The 19,672-nt window shown below is 37.7% G+C and overlaps 4 protein-coding genes across 8 annotated transcripts; 3 read left to right on the top strand and 1 right to left on the bottom strand.

The window, feature by feature from the left end:
- Positions 1-921: 921 nt before the first annotated feature.
- LOC105125214 (L-cysteine desulfhydrase-like) lies at positions 922-4,816 on the top strand. Of its 2 annotated transcripts, none has more exons than XM_011025565.1 (2): positions 922-2,673; positions 4,546-4,816. In XM_011025565.1, the coding sequence occupies exon 1, from the start codon at positions 1,170-1,172 to the stop codon at positions 2,667-2,669; it is 1,500 nt and encodes a 499-aa protein (XP_011023867.1). In that variant the 5' UTR covers positions 922-1,169; the 3' UTR covers positions 2,670-2,673; positions 4,546-4,816. The 2 variants fall into 2 exon arrangements, with proteins under 2 accessions (XP_011023867.1, XP_011023866.1); XM_011025564.1 differs by having other exon boundaries at positions 923-2,673; positions 4,539-4,816.
- A 1,607-nt stretch (positions 4,817-6,423) lies between these two features.
- Positions 6,424-10,659, top strand: MUG7 (MuDR family transposase). Of its 4 annotated transcripts, none has more exons than XM_011025568.1 (5): positions 6,424-6,671; positions 7,229-7,338; positions 7,457-7,810; positions 7,892-9,876; positions 10,349-10,659. In XM_011025568.1, the coding sequence occupies exons 2-4, from the start codon at positions 7,289-7,291 to the stop codon at positions 9,852-9,854; spliced, it is 2,367 nt and encodes a 788-aa protein (XP_011023870.1). In that variant the 5' UTR covers positions 6,424-6,671; positions 7,229-7,288; the 3' UTR covers positions 9,855-9,876; positions 10,349-10,659. The 4 variants fall into 4 exon arrangements, with proteins under 4 accessions (XP_011023870.1, XP_011023869.1, XP_011023872.1 ...); XM_011025567.1 differs by having other exon boundaries at positions 6,430-6,671; positions 7,892-9,881; XM_011025570.1 differs by lacking the exon at positions 7,229-7,338 and having other exon boundaries at positions 6,434-6,671; positions 7,461-7,810; positions 7,892-9,881.
- Positions 10,660-11,303: 644 nt separating this feature from the next.
- Positions 11,304-12,579, bottom strand: LOC105125216 (Cysteine proteinases superfamily protein). Its single transcript, XM_011025571.1, has 2 exons — positions 12,444-12,579; positions 11,304-12,184 (listed from the first exon to the last, which is right to left on the bottom strand). The coding sequence occupies exon 2, from the start codon at positions 12,169-12,171 to the stop codon at positions 11,443-11,445; it is 729 nt and encodes a 242-aa protein (XP_011023873.1). The 5' UTR covers positions 12,172-12,184; positions 12,444-12,579; the 3' UTR covers positions 11,304-11,442.
- A 725-nt stretch (positions 12,580-13,304) lies between these two features.
- Positions 13,305-18,626, top strand: LOC105125217 (pentatricopeptide repeat-containing protein At5g46100-like). Its single transcript, XM_011025572.1, has 3 exons — positions 13,305-15,941; positions 16,551-16,602; positions 17,809-18,626. Exon 1 carries the CDS (start codon positions 13,535-13,537, stop codon positions 15,707-15,709), a length of 2,175 nt encoding a protein of 724 aa, XP_011023874.1. The 5' UTR covers positions 13,305-13,534; the 3' UTR covers positions 15,710-15,941; positions 16,551-16,602; positions 17,809-18,626.
- Positions 18,627-19,672: the final 1,046 nt, after the last annotated feature.

Raw genomic sequence — 19,672 nt, 5'->3', positions numbered from 1 at the left:
ATATATATATATATATATATATATATATAAAACGAAATATTTTTAAATTTACGACAGGCAGAACTCGTAAGAAAAAATACAGAGCTTGAAATGACAAGCAAAAAAACAATAGAATCGGCTTTTGTTAGGGGAATAATGACTACTCCTCCTCTAACTAGGAACTCTGATACAAAAACAGGAAAGGACGTGTTTCTTGATTGAAAGTGTCCGCCGGCTAAGCTTCTTTGATATAAATTAATAAATTATAAGTAACCTCGACTAGTCCCTAATGTTTGATATTATTATCAATTGAGTTTTAGATCCCATTGTTTTATCAGTTGTGTCCCAAATATAATCAAAATTAGACAATATCACCCTCTCTGTTCATCCACTATTAGCGACTGTTTAAAATCTACCATAAATATACTTTCAACATTAAATCATGATAAACTCCTCGCTACTTCATTATTTTATATAAGAGGAAAGTGGATAAAAACAATTTCTATAACTTTCGACTAAATTTATGGTTTGTTTTCATGCCATGAATGAAAGCATAAACAAGGATTTTTTTTTTAATTTTGTACAATAAAAATATTTTTCTATCTCCACTGTGAATTATCATAATATCAAATTAAGTGATCGAGGGTTTTTCTAAAACTACTCTTTTTAAATTAAAAAAAAAAACATAAACTTTAAAAATGCTCTTTTTAAATCTGCCGACTAAGGATTTCTTTTGGACTTTGCACAAACTCTACTTCTTTGCCTCTTTGGCAACGCGCCTTCGTTTCACCAGTACGATGAACATCAAAGATCATGTTTTTATTGCGATGCAATCTGCGGTGCACAAACGGTTTCTTAACTCCTTGTTATCGAGCAATATAATATAAGTAGAAGAACATTTCAAATATTCCATGACATTGGAGTTTCTTACAATGCTCGTATGAATAACACTCGAACATTTTATTTTCTTCTTCTTCTTTGATATCCATTGAAGATACACTCATTTGAGTAAAGATCCCACAAGATCGTCCCCATTGTTTCTTACAGAGATACCATTTTCTTTTTTCTTGAAATGGACCAGATCATGGTTAACATTGAACAAAGTTGAAGCGTTTTGTGAGTGAAAATCTGACACAGGGTTACCAAGACAAGAACAAAGGTATCTAGTTCCATTGGCCACTAGGGTTGGGATGTGGTGGCACGTAATTATCGAACTAGTTAAGGTCCAAATGTCACCAAAACATTATTTTTCTCCTTTCGTCCCGTCCTTGCCTTCATCATTGCCATCATCGTGCCTCTCCCTCTCCCTCTCTCCATTTTTCCTCCTCCATGCCATGGCTTCCTCCTCCTTAAAACACCATAAAAGCCACTCCCTCAACGGCTTCACCACCCCCTCCAAGAGAACAAAACTTTCTTTCATTTCTGACTCTGAAATCCAATCAGAATTCTCCCACCATGACCAAACCATCGCTCGGATCAACAACGGCAGCTTTGGGAGCTGCCCTCAATCTGTCATCTCAGCCCAACAAAACTTCCAGCTCCAGTTCCTCCGCCAGCCAGATAACTTTTACTTCAACACCCTCAAACCTTCTATACTTCATTCACGCTCCTTAATCAAATCTTTGGTAAACGCTATTTCTGTTGATGAAATCTCCCTTGTAGACAACGCCACCACCGCTGCTGCTATTGTGTTACAAAACTGTGCATGGGGTTTCAACGAAGGAAGGTTTAGCAAGGGAGATGTTGCTGTCATGTTGCATTATGCTTATGGCGCTGTCAAGAAGTCTGTTCAGGCTTATGTCACGCGTGCTGGAGGGGAAGTTATTGAGGTACACTTGCCCTTCCCTGTTGCATCAAAGGAGGAGATTGTGAGTGAATTTAGAAAGGCCTTAGCGAGAGGGAAAGAAAACGGGAAGAAGAAAGTCAGGTTGGCTGTGATTGATCATGTTACTTCGATGCCTAGTGTTGTTATTCCTGTTAAAGAATTAGTTAAAATTTGTAGAGAGGAAGGTGTTGACCAGGTTTTTGTTGATGCTGCTCATGGAATTGGGTGTGTTGATGTTGATGTGAGAGATATTGGGGCTGATTTCTATACTAGTAATTTGCATAAGTGGTTTTTTTGCCCTCCTTCTGTTGCCTTTTTGTATTGCAGGAAGAGAGGAGAGGAAGGTAAAGGGGGTGATCTGCATCACCCTGTTGTGTCTCATGAGTATGGTAATGGATTGGCTGTAGAGAGTGCTTGGATTGGGACTAGGGATTATAGTGCTCAATTGGTGGTTCCGGCGGTTTTGGAGTTTATTAATAGGTTTGAAGGTGGGATTGAGGGAATTAAGAAGAGGAATCATGAGAAAGTTGTGGAGATGGGGGAGATGCTGGCGAAAGCTTGGGGGACTAATCTTGGGTCTCCACCGGAGATGTGTGGGAGTATGATTATGGTTGGATTGCCTGCTTGTTTGGGGATTTCAAATGATCCGGATACTTTGAAGTTAAGGTCGCACTTGAGAGAGCATTTCCAGGTTGAAGTTCCTATTTATTTTAGGGCTCCAGTTGATGGAGAAGTTGATTTAATTACTGGCTATGCTCGCATTTCTCATCAAGTTTACAACAAGGTTGAGGATTATTACAGGTTTAGGGATGCAGTTAACCAATTGGTCAGTGATGGCTTCACTTGTGCATCTCTCTGTAATTGAAGAGGTATGCCCTGTCTCTAATTGTATGCAGGGTTTGTAAAAGCTATCTTGATGATCATGACGAGGGTTTTCTGTGCCTTTTTACTCACATTGTCAATCTATGTTTTCGTTTGCTAATCCATTGATAGATAATCCGTTAGTTTCTTTTATAAAAAAATTCCACTTTTAAATCCGTGATAGCTAGGTGATTAGCCTAAGTTTTGGAACTGGTTCTAATGTACATCTAAATTTAAGCGTAATCGTGAAATTTCCCATAAATCAATCAGATTGCAGAATGTTTTTATGGAGCGAATCTTTTGTTGCTTGCCAACTCAGAAAGTTCAATGAACTCTGCAGGTTCTGTTATTGTCCATCATGATAATGCAGAGAAGTAATGCCTTTTTCAGATTTTCTGGGGATGAAATAAACTTTAGGTTGTTTCCCTACATTTAACCATGGAAACTGGCAACTGGCCTTTCGAGAAAGTTTCATGAGTAGAATTATGAAGAATAAGAATACAGAAACACAACTTGCTTTAACCAATATCGAGCTCGTGTTGAATCAATTAGTAAATATCTGTGAAAATGAATCTGATCTTGTTAAAGATAGAGTCTGCAATAAAATAAACATCTATTCCAATGATTTTTGTCTTGTTTTCCTACTTATTAGTCAAAGACTGTCTATCCATCTATCATAATGACATAACAGGTTTACATTCCCAGGGCAGCGATACCTTTCCAGTTTGGGACTGCCCTCCCCCAGGTCCATGTCAAATTCCCTAGCTTTTGTCTTGTTTTCCTAATTATTAGTCAAAGACTGTCTATCCATCTATCATAATGACATAACAGGTTTACATTCCCAGGGCAGCGATACCTTTCCAGTTTGGGACTGCCCTCCCCCAGGTCCATGTCAAATTCCCTAGCTTTTGTCTTGATTTCCTAATACTCTACTGGAAAGGGTATCTAGGCTGTGATTCAGGGTAGTTATTAGGGGTCTGGCTTGGGATTACCAGCAAAACAGTATCTATTCAAGGACCATCCTTGGAATGTCTTGTCAACATGTTAGTCTTTGGATAGATGATTTCCCTGCCATTCCCCCTCCTGTTATTGAATCAACAGTGGAATTTTGCGCAGGGAATTAATGTGTGGAAATTGTGTTTTTTTTTTACTGAATACATAGACACAAATATTTAAATCGATCGAATGAAATTAGAGAGCATGATTTTAAGATAGTAGTTGCTAATCCTCCACAGGTTTCATGCTGCTAAATTTCTTTGCTTCTATGAATATCTCAATCTTGCTGTCCCCTTGTGATTGTTTGGTGCTTCTTTTGTTTATCCTTAATGACCTTCATGTTACTATACTTGCAGCACCTTGGCCTCTGAATTGAAAAAAAAAATGGAAAAGAGTTGCTCATATGCAAATTAGGCATCCCTTATAGTTTGTTTTGTAAACAACATGATAATTGGTTAAGGTAACCATCTGATTAATTGTGACTCATTGAGATCCTCATCGCACAGGAAGATTCGTGCATTAGTCTCCTTGATCACAGACTTGACCATTAATGGGGGAAAAAATGATGTCTGTTTTTGTGGGAACAAAGTCTATGTTTTTTATGGATATAATTTTATTGATTTAGTAGGATTCAGTTTTTAGAGTTGTTAATGGTTGGTGCCTGTGGAATTATAAATTTCTCTGTGCTCTTGCAGTTGGCCGCTGCGAGGAACAAATCTTTTCTCTTCCTACATTTTTCTTTAACCTAAACTATAAACCATATTTGCATTTCAATCTGCAGTTTTTCAGTTCTTGCTGTGCTGATGAAATCTGTGGAATAACGTATTAGTTTGATTTTGCTTCTTTTAAGTTGCTTTGACCTGTAATTTTCTGTTAGTTTGCAGTTCAATCTTCAATGAGGCACAGTAGAAACGTTTCCAATGACCATCAGCCAGTGATCATGGTTTCGGTACCACACTCAAAAGTTGACAAACAAACTTGAGATTGATGATGAGTATCAGAGTTCCAAGTTTGTTTCTTTACCCCCCCCTTTTTTTTTCCTAATCATTTGGAAGTTGTAGAGGAGATGAACTTGTCTGTTGTTCTCCCACGACATTCTTGTAAATATTATCCAAATAATTAATATAAACTATTTTCAGCATGCTTTTAACCCAATATGCTGTGGAGATTGTAGAATCTTATTAGTTATTTCACTGGATCACTTTGAGGGAAAAAAAAAAAAAGAAAGAAAGAAACTCAAATTCAGAACCCACAAACGTGATGAGCATATCTCTATCTAAGCTCTCTCTCTTCTCTTTGTATCTATCACTTTCTTTAAAGGAGGCCTGTAGAGTATTGTGTTGTTTTTCATACAAGGATTGCATTGACATTATCACTCTCCTCCCACTGCATCTACTGTCTTCTTCTCTTTTCTTTTCTTTTTAATGTTTTTGCAAATGTTAGGAACCAGGTTTGATCTTGTTTTCTTCAAATATACTTCAATCCGGCTTGAAAGGTGTATATAGGTCTTCTTTGTGTTTGAGATAAGGTAGATATGTTTTTTCGAATTGCTTTTTTTGTTTGGAAATATTTTTAAATAATATCTTTTATAAAAAAATAATTTTTAATATCAATACATCAAAACTATCTAAAAATATTAAAAAAATAATTTGAAACAAAAAAAAAATCAATTTTTTTCATAAAAAAGGTTGGGCAAAAACAAACCTTGTCTTGGTAGTACAATGAAGTGAGGATGAAATTGTGTTTTGCCTAAACTATAATTTTAAAAATATTTGATTACAATCCTGTTTTGTATATATTGTAACTATAAACTTTTTTAAAATAAAAAAACTAAAATTCATATTTTTTTTAAACCGAGTAATTTGCTAAAACGATAGTGTAAAGTAAAGTTGGGAGTTGGAGTCGGTAGCATTCATGGTAGGTGAGGTCTCTGTAGTGTTATGAGTTATGACAGTCGGCAAGCCTCCATCATTTTGTTGCTGCAGGCAAAGGATAAACCAAGAAAGGCACATCTAGAGGAAAGTGGGCCAGAGAGGCAGCGTTGGCTAGCTTACAAGATTTTGCACGTCGTACATTCATGCTATTTGTTGGAGGAGGCGAAAGTGATGAGTCCACCGAAATTAAAAAAGAGATGATGTTTTTGCCTCTGCTCTTCACTGCTAATCCTTTCCCAAAAGTAAGAAGTACCAAGAAGAGAGAGAAAAAAACAGGGACTGCTACGGCTGAAGAATGATGACTCAATCGACGCTTCAATTGGTTATTAAAAAACGTTAATTAATTGTTTTTAGTTACGGATTATTGATGCCGACAAAGATAAGGGAAATATAGACATTGCTAATCACTATTATAAGCTACAAGTGAACTCTAAACCAGGAACCGAGATCATCTCGGGTTTTATTAGCACGCACACAAATAAAAGAAACCGACTTTGCATGAGAATGGGAAGGGGGAGCTCAGCTCGCCATAAAAAGGATCAGATAGATCAGCAACCAAAACGGGTCCCAAATCGGCTCTGAATTCCATTTTTTAGCCGTAACCCATGAAAAGCTAAGACATGAAAAGGTGAGAAAGGGTTAAGATCAATCATGGTCCCTTTTCTTTACACATACACTCAAATCAACTCCTATATTCTCTATGAAAGGCAATCTCAGACCCTTCACCCAATTAAATCATAACATAGAACTCTCATCCCCGTTTAATTAATGCAAGAATAGCATTGGTAGGCTCAAATAACATTCTATTTAAAGTAAAAGGATTGGTTTTAACTTAGCTGTAACAAATTTCATTGGCTGACAGCATCAAACTCTTGAGAGATTCCCTACACTTGGTACCTCTATTTTTTCTATTGCATCAGAACACAAAACCCCACCCCACACAAACACATACTCTCTCTCTGGTTTTGTTCTGATTTAGGGGCCAGTTTGAATCCAAGTTCTGCTTGTACAAATTAGGGTGGGAAATTGAGCCAATTTCAGCAACTTTCTCTTCCTTTTTTTTTTCTGTAATAAAGGTACCAACTTTCTTTCGTTTTTCTCTTTATTTTATTGTTCATGTTATTATTTCAATTCATGAGGGTTCTTTTATTCTTTTTGTTGCTAATTCTGATTGTTTTTAGATTATTTGTTAGTTGTTCGAGGATAAAGTTTCCAACTTTATTGTTTATTTTGGGTTCTTAGTGAAATTGCTTTGTATTTTCTTTTCTGGGTTTCCACCAGAATGTTGTGAAATTAGCTGATTTTTATTAATTTTTTAGGTATTGGGTCCTTTTATTTGTTGAGGGTGACCAAAAAGATTATTTATTTTGCCCTTTATCATCTTGGGATTTTGAAATTCCGAAAACCTGATATTGAATACCTGATTGTTTTCATTGCACCAATGTTCTTTAGTTTAATATTTTGCTGATAGTGATATTGAAGTTATCTTCTTTTAAATCTTTCTGCCTGCTGCAGCTTATTGAATAGTTCCATCAGGTACAATTGAGTGAAATTTTATTGGTTTCCTGTTTACTTGATGAGGTTGCAAGCCTAAACATGAAATCTTTAATTTATTTTGTCTACATTGTTTTAGTAACTGAACACCGAGTTTTCGTCCAATTGGTTGATCGCAATAATTGAAAGATGGGTGTTTATGACTGAATTTTTTAGAATCAACTCTGTCCACTCTTTACATACTCACAGGTATTGAAGAATTGCCAAGCTTACTTAGCTACTTGTGCTCTTTTAGTTATCTGTAAATGTTATGGTTTTTCATAGCGGATTACATCTTGGGTTCAAATTTTTTACTTTTTTTTTTAAAGCAGGTAATGGTGGAGATAAAAATGATAGCTATATGTCAGTTGGGTGGTGAATTTGTAACAGATAAGGATGGTACTTTGTCGTATAGAGGTGGTGATGCTCATGCTATAGACATTGATGACCAAATTAAGTTCAATGACTTCAAGGTGGAGGTGGCTGAGATGTTTAATTGCAGTGTCAATACCATGTCTCTCAAATACTTTCTTCCAGGCAATAAGAAGACTCTTATTACCATCTCTAATGACAAGGACTTGAAGAGGATGATAAAATTTCACGGGGATTCTGTCACTGCTGATGTTTATGTGATTTTGGAAGATAATTTTCTGCCTGGTGTCTCAAATTTGCCTGCCAGTAGGTAGTCTTCTTGATGCTAAGCTATAAATGTGGTCAATTTATTGATCTGATGGAGTCACTTTATCAATTCTTGATTTTGTAGATCAAGCAGAACAACTCTGTCTGAAGCAGTGCCTCCTATTGATGCTCCTCTTGCCATTTTGGAGGATATCACTCAGCCTGATAACTCGCTTGTGGCACCTCTTGATCTTGATGTTGTAGATGATACCAATAATGTTGATATTCATATTGAAGATCAGCAGATTGATCCACTTGAAATTTCACCCATTCTTCCTCTTCTTGCTTCCAATGATGAGAAACATGCTAAAGGTGCACAGCAATGGCAGAATACTATTACTGGAGTAGGTCAAAGATTCAGCAGTGTTCATGAATTTCGCGAATCATTGCGTAAATATGCCATTGCACACCAGTTTGCATTTAGATATAAGAAGAACGATAGCCATCGTGTAACAGTTAAATGCAAAGCCGAAGGTTGTCCCTGGAGAATTCATGCGTCAAGGTTGTCGACCACTCAACTAATTTGCATCAAGAAAATGAATCCAACTCATACATGTGAAGGGTCGGTGGTGACAACAGGACATCAGGCAACTCGGAGCTGGGTAGCTAGTATTATTAAGGAAAAGTTGAAAGTTTTCCCAAATTACAAGCCCAAGGATATTGTCAATGACATCAAACATGAATATGGAATCCAACTGAACTACTTCCAGGCATGGCGTGGGAAAGAAATTGCAAAGGAGCAGCTTCAGGGTTCATACAAAGAGGCATATAATCAGTTACCATTTTTCTGTGACAAGATAATGGAAACAAATCCAGGTAGTCTGGCAACATTCACCACTAAGGATGACTCAAGTTTTGAGGGCCTATTTGTCTCATTCCATGCCTCATTGTATGGTTTTGTTCAAGGTTGCAGACCTCTTCTTTTCCTTGATAGCTTACCTTTAAATTCAAAATATCAAGGTACATTATTAGCTGCAACAGCTGCAGATGGGAATGATAGCGTGTTTCCTGTTGCGTTTGCATTAGTAGATGCAGAAACTAATGATAATTGGCATTGGTTCTTACTTCAAATGAAAACTGCACTGTCAACTTCTTGTCCAATAACATTTGTGGCGGACAAACTAAAGGGCTTAAAGGAATCAATTGCCGAGATATTCAAGGGCTCATTCCATGGCTATTGCCTACGGTATTTGTCTGAGCAGCTTGTGCAGGACTTGAAGGGGCAGTTTTCTCATGAGGTTAAGCGACTAATGATTGAAGACTTAAATGCTGCTGCCTATGCATGTAGGCCTGAAATCTTCCAGAGGTGCATGGAGAGCATCAAAAGTATTTCACTGGAAGCTTACAATTGGATCCTCCAAAGTGAACCGCAAAATTGGGCAAATTCATTTTTTCAGGGTGCAAGATACAATTACATGACATCTAACTTTGGAGAGATGTTCTACAGCTGGGTGTCAGATGCACATGAGTTACCAATAACACAGATGGTTGATGTGATACGGGGTAAGATTATGGAGTTGATTTATACAAGGAGGGCAGATTCCAACCAGTGGCTGACAAGATTAACTCCATCTGCGGAGGAAAAGCTAGAGAAGGAAAGTTTGAAAGTACATTCCCTTCAGGTGCTGCTGTCAGCTGGTAGTATATTTGAGGTTCGTGGAGAATCTGTTGAAGTGGTTGATATCGACCGCTGGGATTGTAGTTGCAAAGATTGGCAGCTTACTGGTTTACCTTGTTGCCATGCTCTTGCTGTCATTGGTTGTATTGGCAGGAGTCCATATGATTATTGTTCAAGATATTTCACAACTGAAAGCTACCGATTGACATATTCTGAGTCTGTTCACCCTGTACCCAATGTGGACATGCCTCTTGAGAAAGATTCTTCTCAGGTTGCAGTAACTGTAACCCCTCCTCCGACCCGGCGTCCTCCAGGCCGGCCTACCACAAAGAAATATGGACAACAAGATGTAGTCAAACGTCAGCTCCAGTGCAGTAGATGCAAGGGGCTTGGGCACAACAAGTCCACTTGCAAAGTTGTAGAGTGTTAGAAGAGCTTTTGTAAAGTGTTAGGTGCTGTAAGTATTAGCTTTTGCCATGCAATGCAGTTTTACCTCTTTCATGATAATTGATTTCAATTTTTACTTACTACACGTTTTTAACCACACCCAGAGCCTTTAACTTGTATGCCTATTTTTCAAGGCCATATACCCAGAAATTGATCTATGTTTCTTGGCATGGCTCCGCGTATACATTTTGTTATGCCCTTTTCCACAGGCATACAGTCATATACCTGCTACGTGCTTCTGCAAAAATTTTGGTTGCCATTTCAACTTGTCAAGATGTTGACATGAGTATTTGCTCCATCACTTTATATACATGCACACATACACTCTCACATTTGTCACCGCATGTTTTTACATTACATGGTGGAGTTCAATTCCTTATATTTGAATATTGTTCTGGGAAACGCCTGCCTGTCCATCTAATTTTGAATTTTGTTGTTTGCATTCAACCAATCAATGCCCTTGTGTTTTATTAACAGGGATGACATCAAGAAGCAGAGGCATCAGAATCTGTACATGTAACAACTATTTTGAAGGACCAGAAAGACCTATTAAAATGCTTGATTTAAGTGACTTGAATTGTGAGACCTTTAGTTTTGTACGGTTGGTTGCTTATCTTTATCTGGTGTTGCCTTTGAGCTTTATTTCTTTCGGAATTCTTACTAGTTTGAACAAGAGTGCAATGACCGTGATAATAATGTTAGGAACGCGTGTTGCTGATGTAAACAAGAGTATTTATGCTCAGATTTGTTATATGAGAAAAGGCTCATCTAGGTTTCAACTTTATTCAGACAAGGATACAGCATTGCTGCTTATCCCATCTGTGTTTCTTGTTGACTGTGTTCTTGAATTAGTTCGTGCTCTTGTTTGCGGATGACAGGGATAAAATCATGGGCCATGACTTATGAAACTTTACGCTTCCATTGCAAAGAATGGTATGGTTCAAGATGGATGGGAACCATGTAGCTCTCTACCTTTGAAGGTGGCAACGGCAATGGCTTGCACTCTTACCCCCACACAGTTTATAGGAATTGACTGAACATGGGGGGAGAATTCATGGCTTAGCTACAATGATAACTGGCATAACAAACGAGAACATAATTATCATGTATGGAGTAAATGTGATAAAAAATGGCTTGCGTCGCACCATTTTATCCCATTCTTTAAGCCATGGGCGATCCGAAGTGCAGCAAAGTTGGATGGTATCATGATAATCACGAAAATCAAGTTGTTTTCTAATGGTAAAGGAAAAAATAATCTTGGGACTACGGGGTTTGCTCCCTCTGTGGTCTCAGGTTCGAGTCCTTAGTTGCTCATATGATGGCCACTGGAGGCTTACATGGTCGTTAACTTCAGGACCCGTGGGATTAGTCGTGGTACGCGTAAGTTGGCCCGGACACCCACGTTAATCTAAAAAAAAAGAATAATCTTAGCTTACACATGAAAAATAAGTTTAATAACATTCCTCAATTGAAATTTGAGTCGCTAAAACATATGTTCCTCTTTGTGACAAATTTGAATCACTAAAACATCTATTCCTACAAAAAGAAAAAGAAAAGGACCCTACCCTACATCATTGTTTCCTCAGATCTTCAATAAGCTTCAACACTTCACCCCGCATTGTTGTCTCCAGACATGCATTAACCTCCCTTTCAACAGCAAACAACCAGTCACCATCATTGCCATTCCTTTCACATGAATGCCATCGGCAAATAACCTCAGCAATGGCCATAACATAAAGCCCACAGTCAAATCCATTTGTCTGCTGTGGTGTTTTAGCTTCTTTAAAGAAAGGAACAGCAGCAGACCCTACAGCTTTCATTTTCAGAGTCTTAGCACCATCTTTTGATAATGATTCACTGGCTGTGCCCATGAATCCCTTTACAGCTTTGTAGAGCTTCAAGGCATGATATCGGTGCATCCCCAGCAAGCTATCAAAATGCAGAAGGTAATTCTGGCTCCTATCATAAACAAGCAAGCTCCAATGTGTTCCCCTTTCAGCTGCACTGAAATCTTCGTTATCATTCACAGTAAAAAGAATGAGTTTCTTACTTGAAAACTTAAGAGGTTCCACAAAATCATTGACAAGACTCTGTTGATCTTGGCAATTTGCGAACCAATAAGATGTGGAAGGTGGAACTAACAAGATATCATTAGCATCAGCGTTATAAGAAGAAGATAAGTAAGCAAAATAGAAATCAATAATTTGGTCATTAAGATAGCATGGTCCTTTAAGGATATTCAAATCTGAAACTCTCAAAACCACATCCTTGTATGACAAAACAATCTCTTTGTCATCCATTGATTACAAGAACCTGCAAAACAACACAAATCAAGATAAAAACAAAAAGGATTCTCTGCAAAAACAACAAAACACAATAACAAAGTATCTTACTTTTAACTCAAACTGACAACATTAAGTTAAAGAAACAATATTTACTCACATGGGAATTAAGACCCAGAAAACAAAAAATTGTAACATCTAACAAAAACCCAGATACCCAATCCTTCACAAAAACTGAAATTATAAGAAACTATTAAGCAAAAATTAGAAGAATAAAAAACGAAACCAACCTTATGGGCTTTTGAAGTTTTGAACCCTGAACCCCTTAACGTAATAGAGTAATGAACTTGTTTCAAGAAAAGATCAAAGCTTTTCTTATATACAGCACGATGCAATCCTAAGCAAACCATTTGGCTTTTTCTTAATGGTAATTTCAGACTTGTCCTTGCAGTTTAGGTGAATTATTAATGAGCCCCCAAAATGTTCAATATTAGCCATCCCTATCATATGTTTTCATTTCTCAGCTGACCTACTAAGGTTCTAGTAAAGTTTCAATCACCCACCGTCTTTGTTAACAGAAGTGGTGGAATAATGATTTTGTAGAGTTAATATCAGTCAAGAGCACTATGTTTGGTATTGTGGTGAATTATAAGCTGCATCGCAATAAAAACATGATTTTCATGTTTCATGTTTCTATTATGGCACAACCTACAATATAATAATAAACAGGTACGTAGCCTAGTTAATAAATTTTTTATTCATATTATTGTTTAAGATTTAAATTCCAGAGAGAAGGAAGGGTTAACGAATCTTAGAATATTATATATTTTAGTTCTTGTATATTTAGAAAATTTTAATTTATACTATTGAAAAAATCAGAACTTTTTGTGCTCTAATTTTTTTTTAATCTGAATTACCTATTTTATGCAATAAAACGAAAACGTTTTTAGATAACTTAACATTTTATGTTGAGGATTTACTGTTTGTATTGACAGAAGGAATTGATGGAGGATTGTTGTGCAGGTTACGGACCCAATTGATAAAGAATATAGTTTTGGGACCAAATTAAATATTGGTAATAGTTGGGGGACTAGTACGAGGGTAGACCAATAGCCCAGGTGAAACTCTCAACAAATGCGGAGTACCAAACACCCTTGTATCTCGTCATAAACCAAGGCCTCACTTGCAAGGAGTTGAGCTAAGGAAGGACATCCTCAACTCAAACAAACACAGCCGATCACTCTCTGGTGCTTCCCTTTGTCAGGTCAGTCATATGTCAGTCTTCATTGTCTGGTGTTTAGTAAAAAGTAACATACTTTCACATTATTTTTGCCTTCATCGAGCTTAAAAAGAAACAAACTTGTAGTTGTGACTGACTGCAATGCTCTCTCCTTCAACACTTTCGAAGACAATTCCCAAATGGCTCAATCTAAAATCATTCATTTCTTCAGTATCTTGCACTAATGTCATCCAAATTAACCCAGAAATCAATCAAAACACACCAAATATTACTGATTTTGATGCAAAGATTCAATCTTTGAGAAATAAACTGTGCCCAGAGTACTTAATCAAGGTTTTGAAAAGCACCAGTGATATTAACTCTGCCGTTAAGCTATTCAAATGGGCTTCCCTTCAAAGAAGGTTTAACCACACTGCTGATACATATTATTGGATTATTTTCAAGCTGGGCATGGCTGAAAATGTTGAGGAAATGGAGGGGTTTTGTCAAAATATGGTGAAAGATAGGTGCCCGGGTGTAGAAGATGTTCTTCTTTCATTGGTTGATGCATTTGTTAGAAATTGTAGGCTTAATGAAGCAATGCGTGTTCTTTTTAATATGAATTTGGCTGGTATTAAGCCTTCAATTGATGTGTTTAATTTTGTATTGGGCGCACTTGTGGAAGAGAAGAGAGGTTTTCAAGATGTGGTTTTTGTTTATAAGGAGATGGTGAAAGCAGGAGTGGCACCTAGTATTGATACTTTGAATTATTTGCTGGAGGTCTTGTTTGAGACAGATAGGGTTGATTCTGCTTTGGATCAATATAGGAGAATAAACAAGAAAGGTTGTATTCCTAATAGTAGAACTTTTGAGATAGTAATAAAAGGTCTCATTGCCAAAAATAGAGTTGATGATTCAGTTACCATTTTGCATGAGATGTTGGAACTCGGATGCCTGCCTGAACTGAGATTTTTTAGATCTACGATACTTTTGTTTTGTGGGGAAGATAGACTGGAACAGGGGATAAGGTTGTTTAGGAAGATGAAAGATTCTAATTTTACCCCGGATCCTTTTATTTATGGAGCTTTGATACAGTGTTTGTGCAAGCACCTTAGGTTGGATGAGGCAGTATACCTTCTTGAAGAGATGATGGAAAGTCGGTTAACACCTGATAATAATGTTTTTGTGGATATTGTAAATGGGTTTTGTAAATTAGGGAAGATAAATGAGGCTATTAAGCTCTTGGAAGATAAACATGTGCATGTAACTTCTCCACACAATGCATTGCTCAGATGTTGTTGTGATGCTGATAAATTCTTCATGGCCAAAGGTCTCCTTGAGAAGATGTCTGAGAGAAATATCGATGATTGCGATTCTTGGAACATTCTTATCAGATGGCTTTGTGAGAAGTTGGGAGTGATGAATGCATATGAACTTCTAGGTAGAATGATTATATCTTCTTTGATTCCTGACTGTGCCACATATTCCGCTCTTGTTGCTGGCAATTGTAGATTAAGCAAGTATGAAGATGCTCTACAGCTATTTCTTCAGCTTCATGCCAAGTTCTGGATTCTAGATCCTGCTTCTTACTCTGAGCTAATTGAAGGACTGTGCAGGGGAGAAAAGTATCTAGAAGCTGTTAACGTGTTTTGCTACATGTCTGAGAACAGATGTCCTCTTCAGTCTTTGTCGTTTAATATGTTGATCGAGGGTGTTTGTAACATGGGAATGCTTAATGAAGCTGTCAGGCTTCAATTGTTGGCTTATAATTCTGGCACTTCTTGTTCCAATGCTACATGCAATTATATAATGCTTGGATTGTCTAAATCAGACAAGGGAAAACATATGCTTGTTTTTCTCTCACAAATGTTGGTTCAGGGTACCGATCTTGATATGGAAGCATATTGCATTTTGATACAGAGCATGATTGCACAGAAACAAATAAAGGATTGCACTTTGTTTCTCAGTGTGATGGTTAATGAGGGCTTGGTACCTGATTCAGACACATTATATAAGCTACTGTCATGTTTGGCCGATCATTCTCAGTTGTATTTGATATCAGTTTCACTTGATAAACTTGTTTCTGACTGTGAAATTCTAGATTCAGCTATGTACAACATACTTATTAATGGTCTGTGGAAAGAGGGCAGCAAAAATGAGGCTCATCGACTGTTAGACTTGATGCTGGAGAAGGGTTGGGTCCCAGATTCTATGACCCATGGATTGTTGATTGGCTCTGGTAATAGGGAGGGGAAAGGTGAGGGGAAATTGACATATGTTGATAGCATCAAAGATAGTGTTAGTGACATTCTAGTCGAGGGATTGGGGGAAACATGAATCTGCATTCACTGAATGCCTTTTCTAAGGTGAATGGAATGCTAAATACTTCCCCTTCCTTTCATATGTGGCAATTCTGCAAAGACGTCTTTGTTAGTTGGAGGAATAATTCACAAGCCACATGCTAGCTGAGGGATTGGGTGAAACATGAATCTGCATCCACTGAATTTTGGAAAGATAGAAGATCTCAATTTTTGACTCATTGCTGAGCCCAAATGGTCAGCCTGCAAAGGTAATTTTTTGTCTTTGTGATGATATTTCTTATTTTCTCTTATGAATCTGTTTTTCATTATTTTCTTGTTGTATTTTCTACTTCCGTGCTATTCAATTTTTGCATCTAAAATATCCAAAAAACTCTTCATTTTGATAGTGTTGCATGGGCTGCTTCTATCAATCACAAATGTGGGTCACCTTTCCCATCCAGATGAGGGTCTCTCTCTCTCTTGTGTGTGACAAGAAAAATTTGTATTTTTCCATTAGTAACTAGATAGCATGTAGACTTTTCCGAAGCAAATATCATAAACTGGGTGGTTAATTTTATTGTTTCCCTGGTAGGGAAACCTGTGGCATTCTGTACACTGTTTTCATCTTCATCTTGAACATCAACTATACCATTTTTTGGCTTCATCTGATGCCATGGAGTCGTATACGCCCACACTTGCTGAGAATCACCTCTGTTCTTTTCTTTTTGACGAACATACACAACTCAAAAAACTGTGGTCCTTTTTACCGAACAAAATTTTGTAGAATTTCTACCTTAATGGGAACTAGCCACTCATGACCAGGGCAATTCGCACATGATAGATGGACTCATCACTATGGGTTGTTTTGATGTTTTCAGGTGCCTTGGAAGGTGACCGCAAATAGGAGAGATGATGGATCTTCAGCGCTAGGTAACTTGATCTTCTCTCTTTATATTTTTTCGCTTTTGCATTGAATGGAAGGATTGAGTTTCTCTGGTTTTGTCAAGTATTATTGCTTGGTGAGTTTGTTCTTTTTATCTGGGATTTTGCCATGACAATAAATAATTAGTGCCAATTTCGTTATATGCTTTGATTTGATGGATATTCACATCCAACTTTTTTGAGGCCATTTGAATGCCTGATTTGAAGATTCTTTACCTGGGTTTTTTTCTTTTCTTTTCAAATTTCCATTTGATTTTTGTGCTATTTTGGTAGTTTTAACTTATGCATTCTTTTGGTTACCTAATTAATGTTCTTATGCATACAATGGTGGCTTTCAAGGTCCCAATTTCTCATTGGCTGTTGTTTTATTATTTCATTGTTTTGGTTTCTTCAATTCTTGCTACCTCTTTTTACCTTTTCTTCTTCTTTCTTTTCTCCTTTCCTTTGTCTGCATTCGCAATTGTTTTGTCCTTTTTTTTTCTTTTTCTTTTTCTTTTTTTTTTTTTTTAAGGGGGGGGCACGGGGTTGTTTGTTGTCATTGTATTTTGTAAAGTGCCCAGTTATCATGTCATTATTAAGATTCATTAGTGGTCAAGAGGAAGGAGGTTGTTTAAATTTTTAGCAAATTCATTTGCTTGTAAATTTATTTTTGGTGTTCGGTTGGCTGTCTAATTAGGTAAATTATGTTTCCCTCTTGTTGCTGGATTTGGATCCTTTTATGTTATTGTGCTAATTTAGTTTCCCTTGGTAATTTGTCTATTTTGCCTAAAACAGCATGTTGCCAGAGCCTAAATCCACAATCACCATGATTTTAAAATTGCATTTTTTTTTTTTCTACTTTAGTTGAATTTGTAGGGATTGGTTCCTGCGAGGTTAGGAGTCGATATTTTTGCTCCTTCCAAAAATTATGCTCAACAATAAGTTAGCATTGTACAAATTCACAGCATCTTCATTATATATTTGAGCAACCAGGTGCTTTTTTTTCCCCAATCCTTTTGTGTGCCAAAGCAACACAGCTTATTAGGGGTTGTAAAATCTTATGTACCCAGTTGTCATATCTAGCCTTGGAACGCATTATAAGGGTCACATTCCAATCCTTTCTGGATTCCTATATGAGTGCAGTCTCTTGGTGATTATGTGATGGGATATAGAGACTAGACTGCGATACTGATTTTTGTCCTGTGAAACATGCAGGATGTCAACACAACATATGGAAGAAAAATAGACTTGCCTACAAGCTAAAGATATTTTCTGTTCAGAAATTCATGTAACTTGCATTTAAGCTCGAGGATGCCCTCTTTCTCCCCTTATCTCCAGCTTCTCGGATCTTCATGTCCATTAGTTTGCAGGCAGTTCCAGATGTATTTTTTGCTTGTTTAAAATCTTCAGTTGGTTTCTTTTGATCAGGTTCGGGTCTATTTTTCTCAATTCCTAATGGACGGTTCACAACAAATTGATTGCTTTTGGAATTGGAAGGAATTGTTTGTTCTCGGAAGTATTATGTAGGTCAAAGTAAAGTAGTACAAGTTTTTTTGGAGGCCATTCCCGTAATTCAGATTCAGCTTTATCAACTGGCTGTCCATTCTAGTAGACTCTCTACCAAGTACAGACAATGGAAGAGGAGGAAGCAATCAGTCCTATTTGTGATTATGCAGCAGTACTAATGAATGTCGTGATCACATCTTCTTCTCATGTGCTTTTACTAGAGGAGTATGGCAGCAAGTTTAGCTCTGACCAAGATAAACAGAGAGGTGGGGGGGACTGAAATTCTGAATCAAGTTGTCTCATTCAATCTCGGCAGAATTTTTTTATTTTTTATTTTTGGCTTTAAGCTGTGACATGTTTGGACAACCAGAAATAACACGATTCACAAAGCTGGAGATTTTTCAGGAGATTTTATTTTTGTTTTGTCGTTCATTTGTCGAGGAAAGCTGTGGGTCCCCATTTTGTTGCAACACATGCGTGGCACGGAGGTCTTGCTATTTAAAAAGGAAAGGGTCGTTTCTCCTTCCCCTAGCAAGGACCATGATAGGATGAAAACTTGAACTAAGCAATTCAGTATCCTCTTCCTTTTGTTATATGACAGCCATCAGGATTTGAGAGAGAGAGAGGATGATTGAAAAAACAAAATATTCAAGCCAGGTGAACAGGCTGCGTGTGAACAGGCTGCGTACTCCTGGCCGCATTTCCGCGCCTGGAGTACCTAATAACCCGCAGCACCAAGAGTTCCATAACATATGAAGACAAATAAAATTGATAAAGCAAGAACAAAGCCATTCCATTAGACAAAAACCATCATCTTGCCAAACAAGAAAATATGATGGACGCAAACCAAGGCTTGGCATAGCGGTGGAAGGGGCTTGTCTCCTTCCACTGCACCTGGGTTCGAGCCTTGGCGTGCACGCCTGTCACCCCCGCGGTGCCTTACATGCCTACTGGGTTTGCAGGGTATTCAGTGGGCCGTGGGGATTAGTCGTGGTGCGCGCAAGCTGGCCCGGACACGCATGGTAATCTAAAAAAAAAAAAAAAAAAAAAAAGAAAATATGATGGACTAACCATTTAGGTGGTGGCTAAATGGTAAGGACTTGGGATCAAGGGGTTTGCTTTCTCTGTGGTCTCAGGTTCAAGTCCTTGGTTGCTCATATGGTGGCCATTGGAGGCTTACATGGTCGTTAACTTCAGGACCCGTGGGATTAGTCGTGGTGCGCGCAAGCTGGCCCGGACACGCATGGTAATCTAAAAAAAAAAAAAAAAAAAAGAAAATATGATGGACTAACCATTTAGGTGGTGGCTAAATGGTAAGGACTTGGGATCAAGGGGTTTGCTTTCTCTGTGGTCTCAGGTTCAAGTCCTTGGTTGCTCATATGATGGCCATTGGAGGCTTACATGGTCGTTAACTTCAGGACCCGTGGGATTAGTCGTGGTGCGCGCAAGCTGGCCCGGACACCCCACGTAAATCAAAAAAAAAAAGAAAATATGATGGACTAACCATTTAGGTGGTGGCCAAATGGTAAGGACTTGGGATCAAGGGGTTTGCTTTCTCTGTGGTCTCAGGTTC

The sequence above is a fragment of the Populus euphratica genome, unplaced genomic scaffold, assembly GCF_000495115.2.
Source record: "Populus euphratica unplaced genomic scaffold, PopEup_1.0 scaffold28.1, whole genome shotgun sequence".
Classification (NCBI taxonomy): Eukaryota; Viridiplantae; Streptophyta; class Magnoliopsida; order Malpighiales; family Salicaceae; genus Populus; species Populus euphratica.
The sequence above is the reverse complement of the archived record's forward strand: the minus strand, read 5'-3'. Positions and strand labels throughout refer to the sequence as shown.

Excerpts from the sequence above, each read along its gene's own strand:
- LOC105125216 (XM_011025571.1), bottom strand. The coding sequence starts at position 12,171 with ATGGATGACAAAGAGATTGTTTTGTCATACAAGGATGTGGTTTTGAGA.
- LOC105125214 (XM_011025565.1), top strand. The coding sequence starts at position 1,170 with ATGTGGTGGCACGTAATTATCGAACTAGTTAAGGTCCAAATGTCACCA.
- LOC105125217 (XM_011025572.1), top strand. The coding sequence starts at position 13,535 with ATGCTCTCTCCTTCAACACTTTCGAAGACAATTCCCAAATGGCTCAAT.
- MUG7 (XM_011025568.1), top strand. The coding sequence starts at position 7,289 with ATGACTGAATTTTTTAGAATCAACTCTGTCCACTCTTTACATACTCAC. Across the intron at positions 7,339-7,456 it reads CACTCTTTACATACTCACAG|GCAGGTAATGGTGGAGATAA; the intron begins GTATTGAAGAAT and ends TTTTTTTTTAAA. Across the intron at positions 7,811-7,891 it reads TCAAATTTGCCTGCCAGTAG|ATCAAGCAGAACAACTCTGT; the intron begins GTAGTCTTCTTG and ends TTGATTTTGTAG.